At 36.3% G+C, this 20,203-nt stretch overlaps 1 protein-coding gene across 32 annotated transcripts in view; it reads right to left on the bottom strand.

The window, feature by feature from the left end:
- The window catches only part of DST (dystonin), a 428,859-nt gene that overhangs the window by 51,827 nt on the left and 356,829 nt on the right, over positions 1 to 20,203 (bottom strand). For 28 of the 32 annotated variants that reach the window (XM_019734620.3, XM_019734625.3, XM_019734626.3 and 25 more), the window contains 9 exons: positions 19,589 to 19,755; positions 18,123 to 18,282; positions 17,592 to 17,918; positions 16,979 to 17,063; positions 15,495 to 15,736; positions 14,350 to 14,556; positions 4,375 to 4,494; positions 4,094 to 4,201; positions 2,092 to 2,310 (listed from right to left, as the gene is read on the bottom strand). In XM_019734620.3, the coding sequence (XP_019590179.3) occupies positions 2,092 to 2,310; positions 4,094 to 4,201; positions 4,375 to 4,494; positions 14,350 to 14,556; positions 15,495 to 15,736; positions 16,979 to 17,063; positions 17,592 to 17,918; positions 18,123 to 18,282; positions 19,589 to 19,755 (1,635 nt within the window). The remainder of the gene's footprint in view (positions 1 to 2,091; positions 2,311 to 4,093; positions 4,202 to 4,374; positions 4,495 to 14,349; positions 14,557 to 15,494; positions 15,737 to 16,978; positions 17,064 to 17,591; positions 17,919 to 18,122; positions 18,283 to 19,588; positions 19,756 to 20,203) is intronic. The other 4 variants (XM_019734633.3, XM_074333130.2, XM_019734648.3 and 1 more) reach the window with 1 other exon arrangement.

Raw genomic sequence — 20,203 nt, 5'->3', positions numbered from 1 at the left:
TTTTTGGAAAAGAGCTAAATAAATACAAATTCAATTTTTAAAAAAGGATAGAGACCTAATCTAACATGCTACATATAAAATGTGGGAGGGTCCTGTCTGCAGTCTAGCTCCTGGGGGACTCCAGGCTGAGATTTTCTTATTTTTGTTTCATATAACTTGATCATATCTTCATGCTGTTTTACAGAATGGAGGTGGTGATGGTAATATCGACTAATATACAATCTCAAGGAAAAGGAATCTGTTACTCACATTCTGGTTTCAATATTCTATAAGGCATGATTGTACAACAAGCTCACACTTTTGAGTTATCAAGAGACTTCAAGTAAAATGAGAGATTTAGGATTTTCCGAGTTGCCTAGAGTTAAGTAGATGTCATCTGTGTAGCACCACTACGAGACACCTTGCTTAGGAAGTAGTGAGATGAGCCTTTGCAAGACCATTCTATGACAGACAAGGGAACACCTACTAGATGCCTCCATGGGTGTATGTGAGTACATGGAAAAAGGGTCCCATTGGAGATGTCATTTGCCTCATATGTAACAAAATGATTCTTGGCCACATACTAGCATAAGAGTCCAGTCAGGCTGGAGATACCCGGTGTGACTACAAGATATCTACCATTTGGTAATATGGCTCTTTTACTCCTGGCTACAATGAACTAGAAGATATGCCAAAAACAGCTGACGAGGATATCATGAAACTTCAGAAGAACTGCCATATTCTGAACAATTCAGTTTGAACAACATGAAGACTTGGCTACACAGTTTTTAGTTCCCTTTATATATAAAATCATAAATTTGTTTTGAAAGCTAAAAAATATGCAAAAAATACAACAACTTTGACATTTTCAGTTCAATAATAATATTTGATGTTATGCTAGCCACATAGCTACTCAAATCTCATTTCAGAGTAGAAGAAATCCATGAAACATTTTATATTAAAAATCATTCAGTAGGTAGGCACCAGGATTTCTGCCACAAATAAATCTTTATACTAAAATTCAATTCTACAGTTTGTAAGTCTTTCTCCTACTGAATGATTTAGATAGAACTCCATAAAATTTCCATTTTGTTCTCTAAAGCTCTCTTCTAAATAAATACTTCAGTTAGAGATATTCTTCAATGCTAATGTATTAAAAAAGGAAACAAACAATATTAATAACTATGTCACATACTTCAAACAATGATGCAATAGTACACACACACACACACACACACACATACACAACTAATCTCAGAGTACATCTTGTACAGTTCTGGGATAGCAACAAGGTTCTCAAGTGCATAAATAGCAAGAACTCCAATATTTTTCCTGAAAGTCTTGAACCCTCCCTTCCTCAAACCCTTGCAAAATTTTAAGTTATGTTAACATTTAAGTGACTGCTGGAACAGGAGCTTCGTAATGCCATTTTATACATATTTAAAACATGACACATTTGTAGAGGTAAATATTCCTTCTAGTTTACTCCTGCATGCTAATAGCAGCAGAGAATTTAAAAAGAGTTCCATGCATAAGGTAAAAAAAGGGAAACAGTTTATCTTCATACTGCAGCATTTTTCCTTTTATAGAGGTAGTTTTCATGATATTGCTATTTTGACACATTTGTTATATTGTACATTTTCGCAAGGCTCAATTGCTTTGTTTGTGTGATGTCACTTCCATATACTTCTGCTCTTCACTTGCAGTCTAAATTGCTCTCATCACTATATACAAAGTATAAAATTTAGTCAACACGTGTAAATTGAAAGCAATTTGATATGCATAAATTAAAAGTACTTCAAAAGCTTACTTCTCTAACATTGTGAATGGAAACCTTATTTTTGTACCCAGATGGTTTATACTGCATACTATTCTACAAAAGCTGTGATATAATTAATGACATACACAGTGTGATCTACCTACTGAGTCTTCTCACTGTAAACCTGGATAACAGGGTAAGCAACTATGAGGTAAGCACTTTGTACAGACAAAAACAGAAAATCACTACAACATCCTCTTCACGTTAGGTGTCTTCACTGCATTAAAAAACACCACGAAAATCATGACTCTCTTTATTGGGAAATATAACATTCTCTTTGACACAGAGCTTACCCGGTGTTCTTCCTGCTGTTGTCTTAGAGTCTCATACTCGAGGGCTGGGGCAGGAAGCTGAGAGATGATTCTTTGTGTTTCGGTCAGCCATGGCCAAAGTTCTTCGTATGTTTCCCAGAACTGGTTAACCAGGGACTGTGCCCGTTCTAGCTGTAGATACCTCTCTGAGTTTATCTGGCAGATGGTGTCATAGTTCTTCAACACCTTGTCCAGTTTTTTCTAGAAATTAAGATGATAAAATGTGTTTAACTGATCAAGCAAGCCAAGCAGCACATGCGCATAAGATGGTTTTGTCCAGCACTATACGCCTGGTGCAGAGCAGACACTCAGTAAACGTATGGTAAGTGAATAAGTCAATAAAAGCTATTTAGGTTTTAACTGTTTCTATGTATAAAATAGTTCACTTTAAATTAAAGAAAGGCCTTCTAGGTTTATCCATGTCGTTGCATAGCAGGATTTCGTTCCTTTTTAAGGCTGACTAATATTCCAACATATGCTAATGTAAGTGTTCTTACATTAAGCGTTCTTTATAAAAAAATTATGGATACATATGTAAAAAATAGCAAAAATGTGGAACATCTTAAAAGCATAACAATTGGAGATCAGGCTAACAAATTATGATATATTCCTACAAAGGAATTCTACACAATCATTAAAAATCATGGAATTTAATGACACAGAGAATTTCTCAAAAAAAAAAATAGGTGACAAAACCCAAATATAAATATGTAAATGAGCAAGGCCTGAAGTTTTATTTTTTTTCTTTCCTTTTCTTTCTTTTTTTGTTGTTGTTGTTAAGGCCTTAAGTTTTATGAGTAAGACACTAGGCTCTCTAAACATAATTAGCAAAATTTTCCAGCTATTCTCACAACATCTTCTAGGTTAGAAAACAAGTCTCATGATTCTAGTAACATTTACACTGCTGTCTCAAAAAACAAAACAAAACAAAAAAACAAACAAGGACTACCTTTCACTAATGAAATTTTAAGAGGAACTGCTAGTTAAAAAAATTAATTACATATATTGGAATCAAAGTGGAACCTTCTGCTATCCATTCAATTTCATGGGGTGGTTACAGTGATTAAGATTATGGTACACATTTACATCATAAACTAATAGCAGAAGATAAAGCACAAGAGTAATCTAATAAACCACAGAATTACATCAAAATTATTTCATGATTTGTACCTACATGTCAGAATCTTTACAAAAATAATAAAGGAAATATTAAATTATACACAAGTAAATTGCCACTGTAGCGTATAAACAAAAGACAAAGTATCATTAAATAACGTACATTCCATTACTTTCCTATGTTATACCTTGAAAGCAATGCATACTCTTTTAAATGTGATCTAAGGCATAAACATTTGTATAATTTTGTTTTTTGTCATGGGATATTTTCTTACTAGAAGCATTAATTTCTTTAGGCTGTTCAGATGTCTGAATATGAATTGAACTAAACATTTTCCTTGTGGCTGGTGTTCTATCAATTTAAAGTATCATTGAAACTACATAAAGTGGATACTTCCTTAATTATTCAGTTCATTTTTTTCCCTATACAGCTTTCTGTAACTTTATACAGAATGGATTTCAGCATTAGCGGGAATCACATATTTTGGGTTTTGTTTCAGCTCAAGAGGCTCAAATGTTTCTAGAGATCGTAAACAACAGTTGACAGATATAATAACAATTTATACTGATAATAATGGCAATAATACAGCTAACATTAATTGAATGCTTAATGTGTGCCAGTTATTCAAGGACTCAAACCTTAATGGCTTTTCTGTATATTAAAAAAGACCGTCCCCAGGGTGATTCCCTTAAGGAATATTCCTTTCACTGCTGTTCTGTATGCTTGAAAAATGCCTCACTGAAACTAATGACTTAGCTGTTTAAATGGCAGCTGTGGATAAAGGAAAAGTGCTTTTCTAGGACTGAAAGCTCAATACAGGCCGTTTATTCAAGAGTGTCACTACCAGTCACATAGACAAGTTTATACCTTCATTGGTTGCTTTTCCTCTTCACTGCATGTGGCCATGATTTTATGTCCAGATTTAACAAGTTCATCGATAATATCCTTGTGTCTCAAAATCTCCATGGTGAATGTCTGTGATTTACAAAAATAAAGATTAAAAATAGAGAATGAATGAAGTAAAAACAATTAGGCAAAGTAGTTGACAATACCAAGTTACACGAGTGGGGTGTTGCAAAGTAAATCATGCAAGGACATTTTCTAGACTAGCTAATAATTTAGATGCAACTGGAAATGTGCTCCTTCACCTTTTGAACCTGCAGCTGAGCAGAGGTCTGGTCTTGCTCAAGCCTGATGTCACCCAGAGACATCAATTTCTTTTCGGTTTCAGTAATCCAGGATAACTCAGCATCAGCTGCTTGGTCAAACTAAACAAAAGACAAACAATTAGGTCAGCAAGTTCCTGTAACTGGTGCCAGAAAAACACCTATCTACATTTCTTTCAAATATCCTTATTACGCAAGTGGAAAATTGGAGTTTCTCTCTTCATGGCATCCTGAAATAATTCATGATAATGACTGAAGTTATAAAGTGAGGCGAACTCTCCACTGAATAATTAAACATATGCTCTTAAAGCGTGTTGAATCCATAACACAGCATCAATGACTTTAGGACAGTAACACTGTTATTGCCTTCTTTTGGGTAGTTACAAGAATTTTCTCCTTAGGAGTATTATCCAAATTGAACAACTATAGAAGTCAATAGCTGGATGCCACCTTTCAATCATTTCCGCTATCACTTTAACCCATGTGATATGCAGGTAGCATTCTGCTATCAAAGGACACGATTCTTAGCATAAAGAATGGAATATTCCCATATATTTATTACTGATGTGTGTACAATTATATATGTAAAATACGTCTCTGTGTATGCAGAGTGTATCCCCAAATGACTCATGTCATTTTTTCACATCTCTTTTAATAGCAGAAAATATTTTCTAGAGCATTTTTACACATTTCAAGAGATTTTATTTTATGATCATAACAGTAATCTGTGGTGGAAAATTCACAAAATACAGAAAAATATACAGAAGAAAATTTAAAAACTGGAGTTAATACCATTGGTATTTTAGTGAATTTTCTTCCGGAAGTTGAGAAAGATTTATAAAGGTCTGGGATAACACTGTATAAACAGTTTCATATCCTGCTTTATCATTTACTATGCACTTTTCCCGTGTCATATTCTTCTAAGTGTGATGTTTAAATAACACCATTGTATGCTAGCACACCTGGGTATTTTCATTTAGGCTCTCTGCATTTTTTTTTTTTTTTTTTTTGCTATTATATAAACAACCCCCTAATGAATAGCCTTATATATAAATCTACATTGGCATCTCTAATTAGTTCCTTAGGGTAGATTCCTAGACGTTGACTGTACCAAATCAAAGAACATGAGCATTTTCAGTACCTTGCATCAGATAAACTCCAGTGGCTTGCAGGGCCAAGCAGTTATCATAAATGAGTAAAGTGGGCAAGTGACACCACAAGCACTAATGATAAATGGTAACTAACAATGGCCACAGTTGGAAGATTTAATAGGAAATAGACATTGTGAGTATTCAAATCCAGTACTGCCAGAACTTCTAATTTTTCCAAAGAACCTGGAAATCCAGATGGGGTTACGAGGATAACTAGGTGATGGGTGAGAAGGGTGGAGATAAGAAACTAGATCAGAAAACAATTCATACTTTAAAATACTACGCAACATTAGGCAGACTCGTGGGAAGATGGAGCAGATGTACTTTTCCCTGTTCCTCATAGGTGCACCTAAAAACCCTCGGTGGTATACATAAAATATACGTAAGACGACTCTGAAAGGAGAGAGAAAAGAATAGAACTGCTGTGGACCTTGGGACCCAAGGAACAACACAGAGGTGAGTTCTCTAGGTTTCCTTCTTGCCTCACTTCCCAAGGCTGGATACTGGAGAAACTGACAACCCAGACAGACCATCAGGCACAGACAAAAACCCCAAGAAAAGCTTGCTCTTTCTAGCCAAAGGACCAGAAAATGGCAAACTACCAAGAAAGAAACCTTTTAGACAATGTTACTCTACTCTAATCAAGCACCACAGGAAAAAAAACAAGCTGTGGTCCCACCCACACTGATATGAAGAAAGGCTGAATGTGGAGCCTAGATTTCCAAATTCATGAGCCTATAACAAGGTGCTCACATCCTTGCCAGGGTGACGTCAGAGAAGGCCAAGTAGGGAGCTGGAACTTTCACCCCCACTGGCCAATAACATGTCCCCTGGCCACAGTATCAGTGGAGACCATGTGGCGAGCCAGGATTTCCAGGGCCACCAAGAAACAGAGTTTTCTCCCCCTCCCCTCTTCTGGGTGTCAGAGAAGGCTGAGTGGAGTCAGGATTTCGACCACTCTTTAGTGGTGATGTGGCCACCTTCATTGTGGTGTCAGTAGATACCACTCAGAGAGCTGGAACACCCGTTTCCACACAGCAGATATAAGTGTCCCCCACCCCACTTAGATGTCATGAGAGGTTGAGTGGGGAACCTGGACCTCTAATTCCACCTGGTAGCACTCCCACGTGTTCTGCTAGAGTGGTGTCAGAAAAATCCAGTTTAAAAAGAACTTTTAAGACCCAAGACTCAGAACATAACACCAAAAACCAAGAAAACCTCAAACCTAACTAAAGAAGACAATAAATGCCAATGTCTAGATGACAGAGATGTTAAAAGTATCCAACAACGATTTTAAAGTATCCATGATCAAAATGCTCTAATGAGCAACTTCAAACATCGTTGGAATGAACGAAAAATTAAGAGGCCTCAGCAACAAAACAGAAAGCCTCAGCAAAGAAACAGCATGTCTAAAGAACTAAATGGAAGTTTCAGAACTTAAAAATCTAACAAAATGCTCAAGGGATAAATGACATCAAGGAAGGGGACAGAGGAAAGAATCAGTGAAGTAGAAGACAGAACAATAGAAATGATCCAATCTGAATAATAGAAAATAGACTGGAAAAAAAAGTAACTGAGCCTCAGGGACCTGTGGAATTATAATAAGAGATCTAACATTCATGTCATTGGAATCCCAGAAGGAGAGAAAGAGGTTGTGGCTGAAAAGTACTCAAACATTCTTAAAATTATAAAACTATAGACACTGATACCAGATTTGTGGTTGCCAGGAGTTAAGGAAGGGGGTAGAGATGGGAGGGGATCAGTATGGCTCTTAAAACACGTTGCGTACGGCGGGGTTTAAATCCCTCGTGAAGATTCTCGTGATCCGTACGCAACGTGTTAAAGGGCAACGTGAGGAATGATTCTGATCTTGGAAATGTTCTGTGTCTTGACTGCATCCATGTCAATATCCTGCTTGTGATATTGTTCTATAATTTTATAAGATGTTATCACTGGGGAAACTGGGGAAAGGGGACAATAAGATCTCCGTATTATGTCTTACAATTGCATGAGAACCTACAATTATCTTTAAACAAGTTATTTAAAAAATAACAAGAAAAATTCTATGTGCGTAACCTCTCATCTGTAAGTTCCTGTTTGCATTTTGTCTTTTAAGTATATACTGACAAATTGTCCTTCAGATAAGATGTACTCATTTATATTCCCACAAGCAGAGTTTGGCTGGACACCCTCATCACCAGGGGGATATCCTTTATTTTTTAATAATATTTGTAAAGCTTGTTGGTAGACTTTCCTTCATTATAAGGAAATCACCGGACACAAACATTAACAGCACTGGTTAAGAATATTGTTATGGTTTTAATCTCACAAATAAAAATAACAAATTATAGAAGTGAGAAATACATAACATTAAATTATTATTTGCTTTAGATATATCATGCAGCCACTTGCTTTCACCTTTACTAAATAATGAATGAGTAAATAAATATTAAAGCTATTTGCAGGTCAATTTCTTTTAGTCAACATTTTAGATAGAAAAAATGTAAATAATCATCTAAATAATAAGAAATATAAGAGATAAAGATAACAATCTTACATTTACCTATAAAAACTCAATTACATAAGGATATGAAAGGGAAGACATGGCTTATAACAAACCTTTACCTAACAATCTCTAGAAGTATTACCAGAACAAAATCTGAACATAAACCAACAGCTACCAAAAAACACTGCAAAAGTCAGGCTGCTTTAAGCCTACAAAGTGTCTGGGCAGAGGTCACACTATCATATACGTTGATTAGAATATATTTGTCTCCCCGGGCTCTCCGTTGAGTGTCACATGTTTAACAGGATCACTAATGTGCTAAGTTGTTCCAGACAGAAATGCACAGCGTTAATCATCAGAGTGGGTGAGCTCTCATATAAGGGCAGAACTTCTAAAATAACTCTGTGTACATTCATATAATCTCCATTTATTTTTTTTTGTATTTCCCATAACATTATACATTATATTTCAGTGAAGCTACCTGTTTCAAAAAACATAGAACAGGCTCATGGTTTGCCCACAGTGATAGTAACAAATGTTTTGCTCACTGATTCATTCCTTTTTCTGCTCTTGGGACAAATCAAAACAATATGGACTCCAGAAGGAAGCTTGATGAATCATTTGAAAAATTCTACCTCAATCTGGTTCAAAAATCTATCTTAATGATATTACTTAGTTTCAGATGAAACTACTCATTAGCAATTATGGATCAATGTGATAAAGGAAAAAATTTTCATCAACTAATTCAGCAGCTTCAGATGTGGAAAAAGAAATATTCATTAAAAAAGTGGAAGAGTCTTCTATGCGTGGATTATTAGCTTTCAAGCCACATACCAAGAAACTTCAAAGTATAACTTCGCCATGTGATTGCCTTAAGGAGCATAAAACTGAGAAAAACAGCCCAGGCCTTTCTACCTGGGTGCAAATGCTGCAAGATACCTGAATAAAATCTAACAATAACGATATTTTTCTTCTGCTGGTGTCTGAAAAAAAATAAAGTAACACACTACCCCACACTACCCCTCTTGTTTGAGTTCAGATATTTTTAGTATTTATATGACAATTCCAATGAAACCTAGACTGTTAGTGTTAATATTAGTTTAATACCAAGTCTCCCTGTCTTAAAAAAAAAAAAAAGTATCCAATGGAAAATAGTATGATGATACCATCTAAGTTGCCAAAATAGAAAAGCTGAAGCTCAAACACTGTTTCTGTTAACCAAGGCAAATATTTGCTCTGCTGAAAGAAAACAGGACTTCAAGCCAAAATGTCCCTTCTGTCTTCTGGAATTTTTTTTTTTAATTTTTATTAAATTGGCAAATATTTATTGCCAATATTTATTTATTGCTAAATATTTAGCAACACGTGGAATAGCCACGGGGTCTACATTGAGCAATTTACAGCAAAGTGAGGCATTTGTTTTAGGTCTATGCCTCCCAAATGACTACTTAATGTGTGTACCTCCAATGGACCATAAAAACTGCTTACGTTACATGTGAGCAACATGGAGAGCCAGATTGCTACACAAATTTCAATAAATGTGTTTACTGCTCATACAAGTAGCAAAAATTAACTTCAAATGAATTGTAGATGATCTTAGCATCCATAACTGCATTCTTGGAAATATTTTATCAGTATCCTCAGTAGAGTCTAACCATCAACCTTAGCTACTGTAACTCCTATTATAGTTGAACTAGCATTTCAGGAATTTCCTACAAGTCAGAGAAAGACATTTTAATTGGCTATCTCTAAATATTGCTGAAAAGCACTAAAATAGTAAGGGTCAGCATTCTTCTAAGGGACACACTAAGTGCTTAACATGCAATATCTCCTTTAATGCCGGCAACTGTACAATGTGGGTATTACTGCTAAGTCTATTTACAACCAGGAAAACTGAGGCAGAGAGAAGTTAACTAATTTACCAGAGATTACCCAGCTAGTAAACGTTGGATCTGAGATGTGAACCAAGGGGGTCTGATATGAACCCCAGGGACTGCAGTCTTAACTGCCATGTTTTAACCCTTGCACTTGTATACAGTTTGGTCTTCATGAACTCAAAATAGTCATGTGATTTCACCAAAAATGGCTCAAATACCACAACAGTTAATAAGTGGCAGGTTTTAACCTACAATTTAAACGTTTCTCTGGTCTCTGACAAATTGCTTTCATGCTTAACTGTAAAGTCTCTCCTGAGTGGAAGTAGAGGATGGAGAAAGAAAGTGATAAGGAGCCCTAACCGCAAGGACATCCTTTTACTCCCTTCCCCTCCTGAGGATCTTATCACTTTCTTTTGATTAGCACTTCCTTCCATTTTGCTTCATACTATTCATAACACAGCCCTATCTTCCCACCCCCAACACCTGGAGGGTCTAAACAAATCTCACTTCCGTGGGGGAGGTTTCCTTCGAGGTCTTTAAGAAAAAATAAACAGGTGTTATTTTTCTCAAAGGCTGATTCCTAATGGGCCAATGAACTGTTTATTTGAATTGCACCCAAACGACCAACCCATGTGCCTTTATGTTGGGTTGTGAAGGCCTGCTAAAACAAACCAGGCGACTGGAACTGCCAAAGAGTGCCTGGGATTTTCAGACCCAGGGACATGAACACATTTGAGTGACTTCTAACAACTGCACCCTTCTAAGCGATAAAGGACAGTGAGCCACTCCGAGGTCTAAACGATCACAGTGGTCAGAATGCAGGCCACACATCTATGCATCTTTTAAGCATAAGTGCCCCTCCTCATTTCTACATGGTTTATTTGGTTCAATTTGCAATTAAGGAAAGAAAGCAACAAAGACATGTTACTTTGTGTAGGCTTAGCATGCAAAAATATGTACAGTTTTTAACAGATAAAGGCATTCATTGTGAGTTCTTGGCAGCTGTTTTGTTCTTTTTATTTATTTATTTTTTTATAAAGCTCACCATCACTATTTACTAAGCTGCATTTTTGCACTCTGATTTTTCCTCAAAGTAATGAATGAGCGCAGTTCTTTTTAAAAAAGAATATCCTCTTCAGAATATCAATGCCTGAAAATCTGTAGAGTCAGATTGGCGGCTCATTGACTGGTAGAACCAAATGCATCCAGTCCGCACTCATTTGCCCGTCACTGAGGCTGTTCAGTTGTTTCCCAAATAATATCAAACATCACTCAAATTTTCATAGTGCTCTTAGCCTTATGGTTTCAAAATTTAATGACTTATCTTTTCAAAACTGTTACTGTGACATAGGATTAACAGGAAAAATCTAATCATGTCAGATCAGAACTTTTCTAAAAACTAAACTTGATACAGGCCAGTTACAAAGGACGTGCTAATTAGATGATACCTGTATGCTCGCTTCCCTTCTCTCTTCAAACTGTAATTCTTTTTCATGTTTTCCTGGACATTTTTCATGTCAATGTATGGAAGTCAATACACTCTGTGAATAGAGGCCCTATGCATTTGTTGCATGCATTTGTTGAAAGTCCCTGTGCATTTGTTGAATTCCAAAAAGTAGGTTATAACATTATAAACAACCTTATGTGGGCAAAATATGAAACATCTTAAAAGAAATATGTTTGGAAAACAAACATAACATTCAGTTATTTAAAATCTAGTTTAATTTAGCCAGGTGATTCAGAGGCAAAGCATTCAATCTATAAATGTAAAAATTACCAACTCATGTTCAAGGCACATGTCCTCACCCTGTCACTTGTGGGTGTGGTTATGCTGGGGGTATAAATCTGGGAAATAGTGTTAAAAAAACAAAGTGTGTATGTCTAAAAAGATGGACTGTGGTCAGATCATGTCCATGTTTCAAACAGAGAAGAGAGAGAATGGTAGATGATTTGCTTATCCAACAAAAAACATGTAGTACAAAACATGTGGCTAACATGAACTCTGAAGATTATTTTCGCATCATTCCTTTTATACTTCATGATGTATTGTCATTGGGTAAACAGAAAACATATTTTAATGTCAAAGTGTCCTCTGTCCTAATTCCAAACATCTACAAGTGGGCAAGGTTATAAGATAATTTCAATGATATATTATCTCCTTTATAAATCTAAAAATTATGAGTTTAGAAACTATTCCTCTGAGTGGAAAACAAAACTTCTGCCAAATTAGAAAGACAGGTACCAATTTGTTTTTAAACCTGCCTAGAGAGTGATACTTCACGATCCTTTCAGTGTTGCATTCTCATGTCTCACAGTCCTTATAAACTGGAAATATCCTCATTATATATTTCCATTCTGCTGCAATAATGGCACCTTCCTTCAGATTAATGAAGGAGGTTAGAAAAAATGGATCACCCCTCAGGACTTTTCTTCTCTACGTAATTTATAAGGAGATACTCTAGTGTGGTAGGATGACATCTGGGTTAAATTCTGTTTGCAACTGTGCCACGTACTGACTGTGGGACCACAGGCAAGTCACTTCAAACACAGCTCTACACTATATGTTTGTTTGGCCTTGCTGGAGGCATTTCTTTTATTTTTTTCTTTTTATTTTTTTTTCTCTTATGACATAAGTGCATTTTATTGTTTTCTTTATTAATGGAGGTATTTCATTGGACAGACTTGTAGGCATTTGAAAGGAATGCACATATAAATACAAAATAAATACACATGAACAATCAGAAGATGTTAATGGCACTAATATAAGCTGTATGACCTACTGGTAACAAGATACTTTTACTTCACACATTCTCTCACTCTCTCTCTCTCTCTCTCTCTCAAAAAGAAGGCTGGAAGGATAGAGACCGTAATGTTTATACATACTTTCTTCCACGAGTTTTTCTGTATTCTTTCAGAAAATCTTTAAATGTTCTTAAAGAAGTGATTTTTTTTAGGGTAAAAAAATGTTATTTTCCTAAAGGATACATGTTTTGGGTTCTAGAAGACATATACTGACCTGGTTACTACTTTTTTTTCTTTTCTTTTTTTTTTTTTAATTTTGGAAAACATTTGTAAGGCCTCGAATAGACTTGGGCTACAGTTAATGACCTTGGTACATATCAGAGCTAACTAACCGATACGAGCTCAACCTGTAACCTTGCCCTTATCACTTCACTGAACTAACCAACCATAGTTAACTTCTCAAGGAAATCTTACTCCCAAGAGTACAAAATATTTGTCTTGCTATTTAGGGATGTTTTCAGTGCCAATTCTGAATTGCTGGAATAAATTTCGGTGAAAAAAATTCAGTATATTTCAAATACTTGAGAAAACTTCGCACAAATAAACACACTTATTTTCTTATAATAATGAAACATACAAATTCCTCCAAACTTTGAAAACAGTCATGAAAATACATTCCTCAGGCATGAATGCCCTCCCTCGCAAAAATTTCTTAGGCAGCCCTTGTGCTTTCATTTTTTTTTCATCAGCTTTTGTGATTGTAGAGCACAGCACTGAAATGAAGAGTGGAGCATTATGCTTTAGAACTGTATAAATTACACTTTTACGGCAACCTTAGAAAATTAATTTTGGACGCTACCACGCAATCTGCTTGATTTGTGTTTCTTGCTTTTGGCTTGTATGAGTAAAAGCTTAATTATATACCTTCTCCAGCTCTGTTCTAGCTAAAGTACACTGCACCACCACTCTAACACCATCACCGAAAGCTTGCAATAATAGTCTGATGACTTAATGTAAATATTCGGAGATTTCAATCAAAGTTAATCAAAACATGTATCATGAACTTCTATTTTTTTCAGCAGCCCCACTGGTTGCCCAGTTTTCTAAGGGAGCTATAGGTAAGGGTTGGTGCCTTTAAAACTCTCTGGAACTATGTAACTCTGTACGAGTCGCAGGTAAGTCAGAAACGATCCCTTTTCCCTTTTCAGTCATCTTCAGAAAAATCTGTATCAACACAACTGTTTCTTTTTAGAAAGAATACAGCCTCTCTGTGTCACAGCTGCATATAAATGAACAGTTAATACTGACTTAACATGATAACTCAAAATATTTACTCACAGACAGATCAGATTTGGCCAACGCATAAAATCAACATTAGCAATATGCATGTATGTAGACAAGAAGCATTTTGTTTGGAAAGCAGGGCTGATCTTCCAGGGGCTGATTTGGGAAGGATCACTCTGGGAAACAATACGGCAAATGGCCGTTGACAACGTGCAGACTAGCCTGGCCCTGGAACTCAGATGTCGAAGTAACCCCCATTCTTTTCAAACACCTCCTTTCATTTTTGAAGCATAACAAATGAATGGAAACACAATGAACAGAAGTCTTTGTTCAGGTAGAGACTCTGGGAACAACTGGAGAAAATGTATTGCCTGGACAACAAACCACTTGCCCCTACCTGCTGTGACCTCAGAATGGCAGCATCAATCTCTTCCACCTTCTGAGTGATGGTGTCACTCACTAATCGGTAGCGCTCATTGTCCTCGGCCACCATCTTTTCAAGTCCTTCCCTTGCCCTCCATGGTACCAGTTCCAGTAAAGCACTGCTCACTTCATTAAGGGAATCCAATAAGGCTTTGCTATTTTTAGCTTCCTTTTTCAGCTCCTGAAAACAGAATTAAGAAAAGATACACATCTGTGGATAATGCTTACATGTTTGAACAGTCTTTTCCTTTAACTGCATTTGGGGGCTAAAGTCCTTTGCAGGCTAATAATGCGACGCATTGGCCCCCTTAGTTTCAGTTAAGTTCTATAAACCTTTGTTATTTAAAGGTATTTTGCAAAAAGGAAAGTGTTTCCTGAAACATTCCTAAGAACAATTCGTTTGTCAACATGGTAAGATTTGATCTTTGAAATTTAATATAAATGTTTAAAAATTGGGAAACAAAACTGAGCAAGTTACCATGTATTCCTCTTTGCTTCCTGGTAACCTCTAAGCCATCAGGTACCCGAAAAGTAAAATAAAGAGTAAAGTGCAAGCCAGAACCAAGTGACCCTCAAAATGAGGACACATTAGCTTTTTAAATCATCCCAGTTGAATCATTAAAAGCCCAGCAAGCCTGACCTTACCGACTCCCTTTCATTCACATATGATCATACTTCAGGGATGATAAAAAGAGGCTGCTCTCTCTGAAAAGAATGATTAACATGGTAGGACACTAGATTTGCAGTATAGTTAAAAGAGCCACCTCCTGGTATTCCTCTGTCTTATAAAAATATTGCTATTCTAACCAAACGATGTGTATCTCTGAAAACAATGATCCTTTTCCTTTATTTTTTTCTGTTTTCATCATTCTATTTCTTGTGTAATATAAGCTGTACTCCCAACCATGAGACACTAAAAACAAATTATCAGAGTGTTTTCATCTCTGAGCTCCTACAAGTTTAAACAGTTGATCCGCTGCCAATTTCTGTCAGGTCCCTGCCCACCAAGGTATCCTTCAGCATATTAGTAATGACCGAGAAAAATATCATTTCATCCCTGTGTGCATACAACTCCCTAAAAGATAACCAACAGATACAAGTGTATAAATCAGAGCATACTTTTTGTCGCATGTGTGCTTGGCTCGCCGCTTCTCCCTTCAGAACCTGGGTTTCATATGAAAGTAATTCCACCTCCACCTTGTCCAGCCAGGTGCAGAGCTCCTCGTGTGTGGAGTGCAGACGCCGCGCAAGCTGCAAGGCCTGTTCCAGGGTCTTGGCTACATCCGTGCTCAATTTAGTAATGTCTTTGTACCGTGCTTTAATGGCCTCCAATTTATCTTGAATTATTAAAACTTCATCACCTAAAATTTCAAAGGCATGTTATATCTCAGGGAAGGGTTTCTTCAGCTATTATTGTACACTGATGAGATGTTTCTGGGGGTAAAAAAAATAATAGGAGACATTTTTCTAAAGAAGTTCTGACTCAAGAGAAGCTCTTTTCTAGGTGTTAATCATTCCCAGGATTTCTGGCAACTCTAAACAGGTCTGAAAATGCAAATATGAAAACTGGAAAGGAGTATAGTATCTTCAGTTATGCGGAAAGCATCGCCTTTGCATCTATCTGTATGGTGCTTTCAGCTCTCAAGCAGACGGGTTAAAAACTGTCTGGGTTCAAATACTGACTTTGTAGTCTAAAACTACTGACTTTCGCCTTGTTACCTTGCACAAGATACTTAACCTCTCTGTGCCGCTGGTTACTTATCATTACATGAGGATAAGAATAGAACCTACTTCATAAGGCTGTGATAAAAACTCAATGAGTTTATATTTGCAAAGTGTTTAGAACAGTGCCTGGCATATGTGTGTACGCATGTGTGTGCATGTGTGTGCACATATTAAAAATAGTACACTCATTTGCACTATTCTTCTACCTCATTTTCAGACACACAGAGAAATTGTATCCTGGATTTCACACTTCTAGTTCAAGGCTCTAAATACTATAATGAATTCCTCCAACCCATAACAAATGGTATTTGACCCTATCGCATACACATGCTGAACTGGATATAGTTCAGTGAAACTTTCCTATGGCCAAAGGAAATACTAAAACAAGTTACTTTGTATCTATCTGTTTTCTTAGGAAGTTCAAGCATGAAGACATGCTTTCTTAGGAAGTTCAAGCATGAAGCCTTGGTATAGCCACAGTATGTGTCACTGAATGCAATCTAGCTTAAAATTAAAAAAAAAAAAAAAAAAAAAAAAAATCTATAACCTATGTGCTCATCTAGAACGAATGCCTTCCACAAATGGAAAACTAATATAACTATGCTGTGAGCCTCTCTGACCAGATTCTGTGCCACAGCACTTTGTGTTATGAGTAATACACCCGACTTCTATTAAGAACTCAAGTGAGATCATAAGAAAAAAAGTCAGATCATATCCCCACCCCATCCCTCCTTGATCAGTCCTAAAAGCATTCTCCAGAATGAAGTCTCGGAGGGACCCCAAAATTATGAAGTTTTTGTTTTTCCCCATCCCTAAAATGTTTTAAAAGCAATGCAAAACGTTCACTCCATGATTATTTAATTTGAAAGATATCTCACCTGTTGTTTGTTTAAGTAGTTCTAAACCATTTAGCAATGCCTGATCTACATTTTGTTTTCTGAGTAGTATGTCTTCTTGCAGAACCTAAAATGCAGGTACCATTTTTGTGTGGGGGGGGAAAATTAAAGAAGCGTTAGCATTAGTCAACATCAGAGGACTTTAACTGGGTTTTGTAGAGATATATTTGAGTAAACATCTCACATTTTCAAATATCCATTATTGTTCCCTGTTTACCCTCCTCTTTCCACCATTGTGGCCCATGTCCCAGGTTCATCTACCATAACCACAGCACTCTCCTTTTCAGAAAACACATAGGATCCTATGAAAGTGAGCTATGTGAAGATACTGGAGTACTGGTTAATTATGGGTCTTTGCATACAACCATAAAAAGCAAATGAAAAGTGAGAAATCCAGCTGTTGGATAAATCCAATCTCTTTTTTTTTTAAATAACTTCCTTAAAAGTAATCTGTATGCACAGGTAAAGTCTTTTTTGAGTATAGCAATTCATAACGAACCTAAATCATAACAAACATAAAAATAATATGGAAATAAGGAAGATTCAGAAAATAATGACAACTGAAATGAAAGTAAAATAAAATAAATCAAAATACCCGAAGTTCAGACTGCTGCTCCCACAGCCCCTCAGTGCTGTAATTCTGGACCGAGAGCGTGCTCAGTTTGCCATGTACTTCATTCAGCCAATTCATCAGCTCAACTTCATCTTCCCCAAAAATCTTAGCATTACATAAGGCCTGCTGGAGGAGCTCAGACCTGCTGTGACTTTTCTCTTGAATCTCAATGTACCATACTTGAGAGGAGTCTAATTTACTCTGCACCATATCTTTATCCTCCCTGGAGCTCAAAATCTTTAAGGATTGGCCAATGCTAACAGCCTGGTGTAAATGTTTATTGTGATTGATGATGTCATCTTCTAAGGCCTAAATGAAGTTTAAAAAAAGAGAAAAACAAACAGAATGGACAAATAAAAATGAAAACATAAATAGAATAAATGGATGCCATTTGAAATGGATTTAATGTGCAATTATGCGTAACACAACAATAATACGTAACTCAAATTTATGTCATGAAACCACGAAAGAAGTGGAAAACTGAATCTTACTAATGTGTGATGGGTATCTTACTTTGTGCTGTGCAATTTGTTCCTCAAGTTTAGACGCTTGGGTTCCTATGGGCTCACAATTCGCCAGCCTCTTTTCTATGGTTGTAAGCCACTCATTCAGTGGTTCTAAGGTTTCGTGAAATTGCTGTGCTACCACCGAGATACCTTCCAACTGACGGTTCCTACAAACGTGCCAAGACAAAGGTCATTTAGGAATGAAGAATGTATGAAATAGTCAACAGAAATCTTCACTCATGCTCCTGCATTCTAGTCTAAACATTTTTTTTGTAGAAAACATCTAAGCTTAAAATTAAAATCTCTCACATTTAAAGAACAGGTTAATATAGTTCTCCTATTAAATAAAACTAAAATTGAACAACAGACCTACCTCAAGTGGCTGAATCTTATGAAAGTCTTAAGTAATCTGGTTATAATACTTAGAATAATAATAGTTATCATAATAATAACAACAGTAATAACACAACAGCAGAAGTAATAATGACAATAAGATAACATTTATTGAACACATTTATTTTTTTCTTTTAAAAGAGAGGTATCTCCCATGGCAGCCAGTGCACAATGTCCTTGGGCATTACCGAAAAGGAATAATCTACTGACACATATGAAGGTCAACGTGAAACTTTTAGCCTCCTTAGGAGTACTTTACTTTATGGTCCTTGAACTACAATTAATTGTGCTCCATAATTCAACATTAGTCAAATCCTTCTTTTCACCATTTTAGCTCGAAAGGAGGTAGATATTTATGGAAATATTCATTCTGTTCAGTGGTTCATCTATTTTCAACCCAACAAGTTTATGTGGCTACACTTAATGTAGCCGCTACTCAAAAATGGTCAGTGGGGTGCCAATAGAGAGGATGCAGAAATGTAATGACAAAACTTTGAGCGCCAAAGCCCAGTGGGGCCATAATCTAGGCTTCCTGGCCTTCAGATATGTGACAGCACCTGCCTCATTTCCTAGCTGACTCCTACTCCTCCTTTAAAACATAGCTTATCTGTCACTTCCCTACCCTCAGACTAGGTTCTTCCTATTATATGCTCCTATAGAACCCTGTGTTTTTGCTTTGAAACATCACATTTGTCATTACTTTCCAATTCTATAAAATCTACGAGGAGTACCCTATGGTACAGATGATAGGTTCAGCTCATCCCTGTAACCCAAAGCCTAGTTCTGTGCCTGATACATAGTAGATGGGCAATGACTATGTAAGAAACACATGAATAAATTGCCCCTGAGAGAAATGCTTTTCATAAAACAAAGAGTTGGGATATATCCAGTGACTATAAGACACTGACTACCATTAGAGGAATGAGGAGAAAGGCAGGCACCACAGGCCCTGCTATCTATGTTCACATAAATGACAAACATAGAAAAATAACAAGAAAAGTATGTATTACCAAAATATAAAATATTACTATTAAAACCATTGCTACTCTTTCAAAAGATTGGAAGTAGTGTGTAAGTTACCTTGTTTCAGCTTTATTAAGCAAGGCCTCCCATCTACTATCCAAGAGACTCAGTTGTTTCAAAATCTTTACTTTATCTGCAGGTTCTGCTGTGGCAGCAATTTTTTCTCCTTCACGTTTGATTACCTCCACAGTAGATTTGCGGTCATCCAACAATCTTTGGAGAAGCTTGAGGCAAAACAATAAATAACCCCCCCCAAAGGTTAAAGGAATACTTGTATCAACATAAAGGAAACTATATTGTAAGTACTTTTGATATGAGACCAAAATACATATTTTGTATGGATTCTGAAGAAAAAGGATCTGAGAAGTAGGATTTTAAAAATAACTCATTTTGCTTAATGAGTTATTACTATTGTGTCAGACATTGTGGTAGGGGCTTCCAAAATAGATAAAACAAATACTGATAAGGCCACCAAATCAATAATTTTTAATATAAAATAATGGGGTAGAAGGTGCTGCTTAGGGTAATTCCACTGCACGGAACGTGTCAAACCCCCCTTATTGTAATGAAATAGGAGTGTTCTAAACATTCAACAATGATCTCTCCCATTATTCAAAACCTTGTTTGATGTTAAACAATCCAGTACAGACAGGGAAGTTGAGACTCAGACCA

Source organism: Rhinolophus sinicus, chromosome 2 (genome assembly GCF_057876585.1).
Source record: "Rhinolophus sinicus isolate RSI-liver-muscle chromosome 2, RSI-T2T, whole genome shotgun sequence".
Taxonomy (NCBI): domain Eukaryota; kingdom Metazoa; phylum Chordata; class Mammalia; order Chiroptera; family Rhinolophidae; genus Rhinolophus; species Rhinolophus sinicus.
Note: the sequence above shows the minus strand (reverse complement) of the source record. Positions and strands in the feature narration are given on the sequence as shown.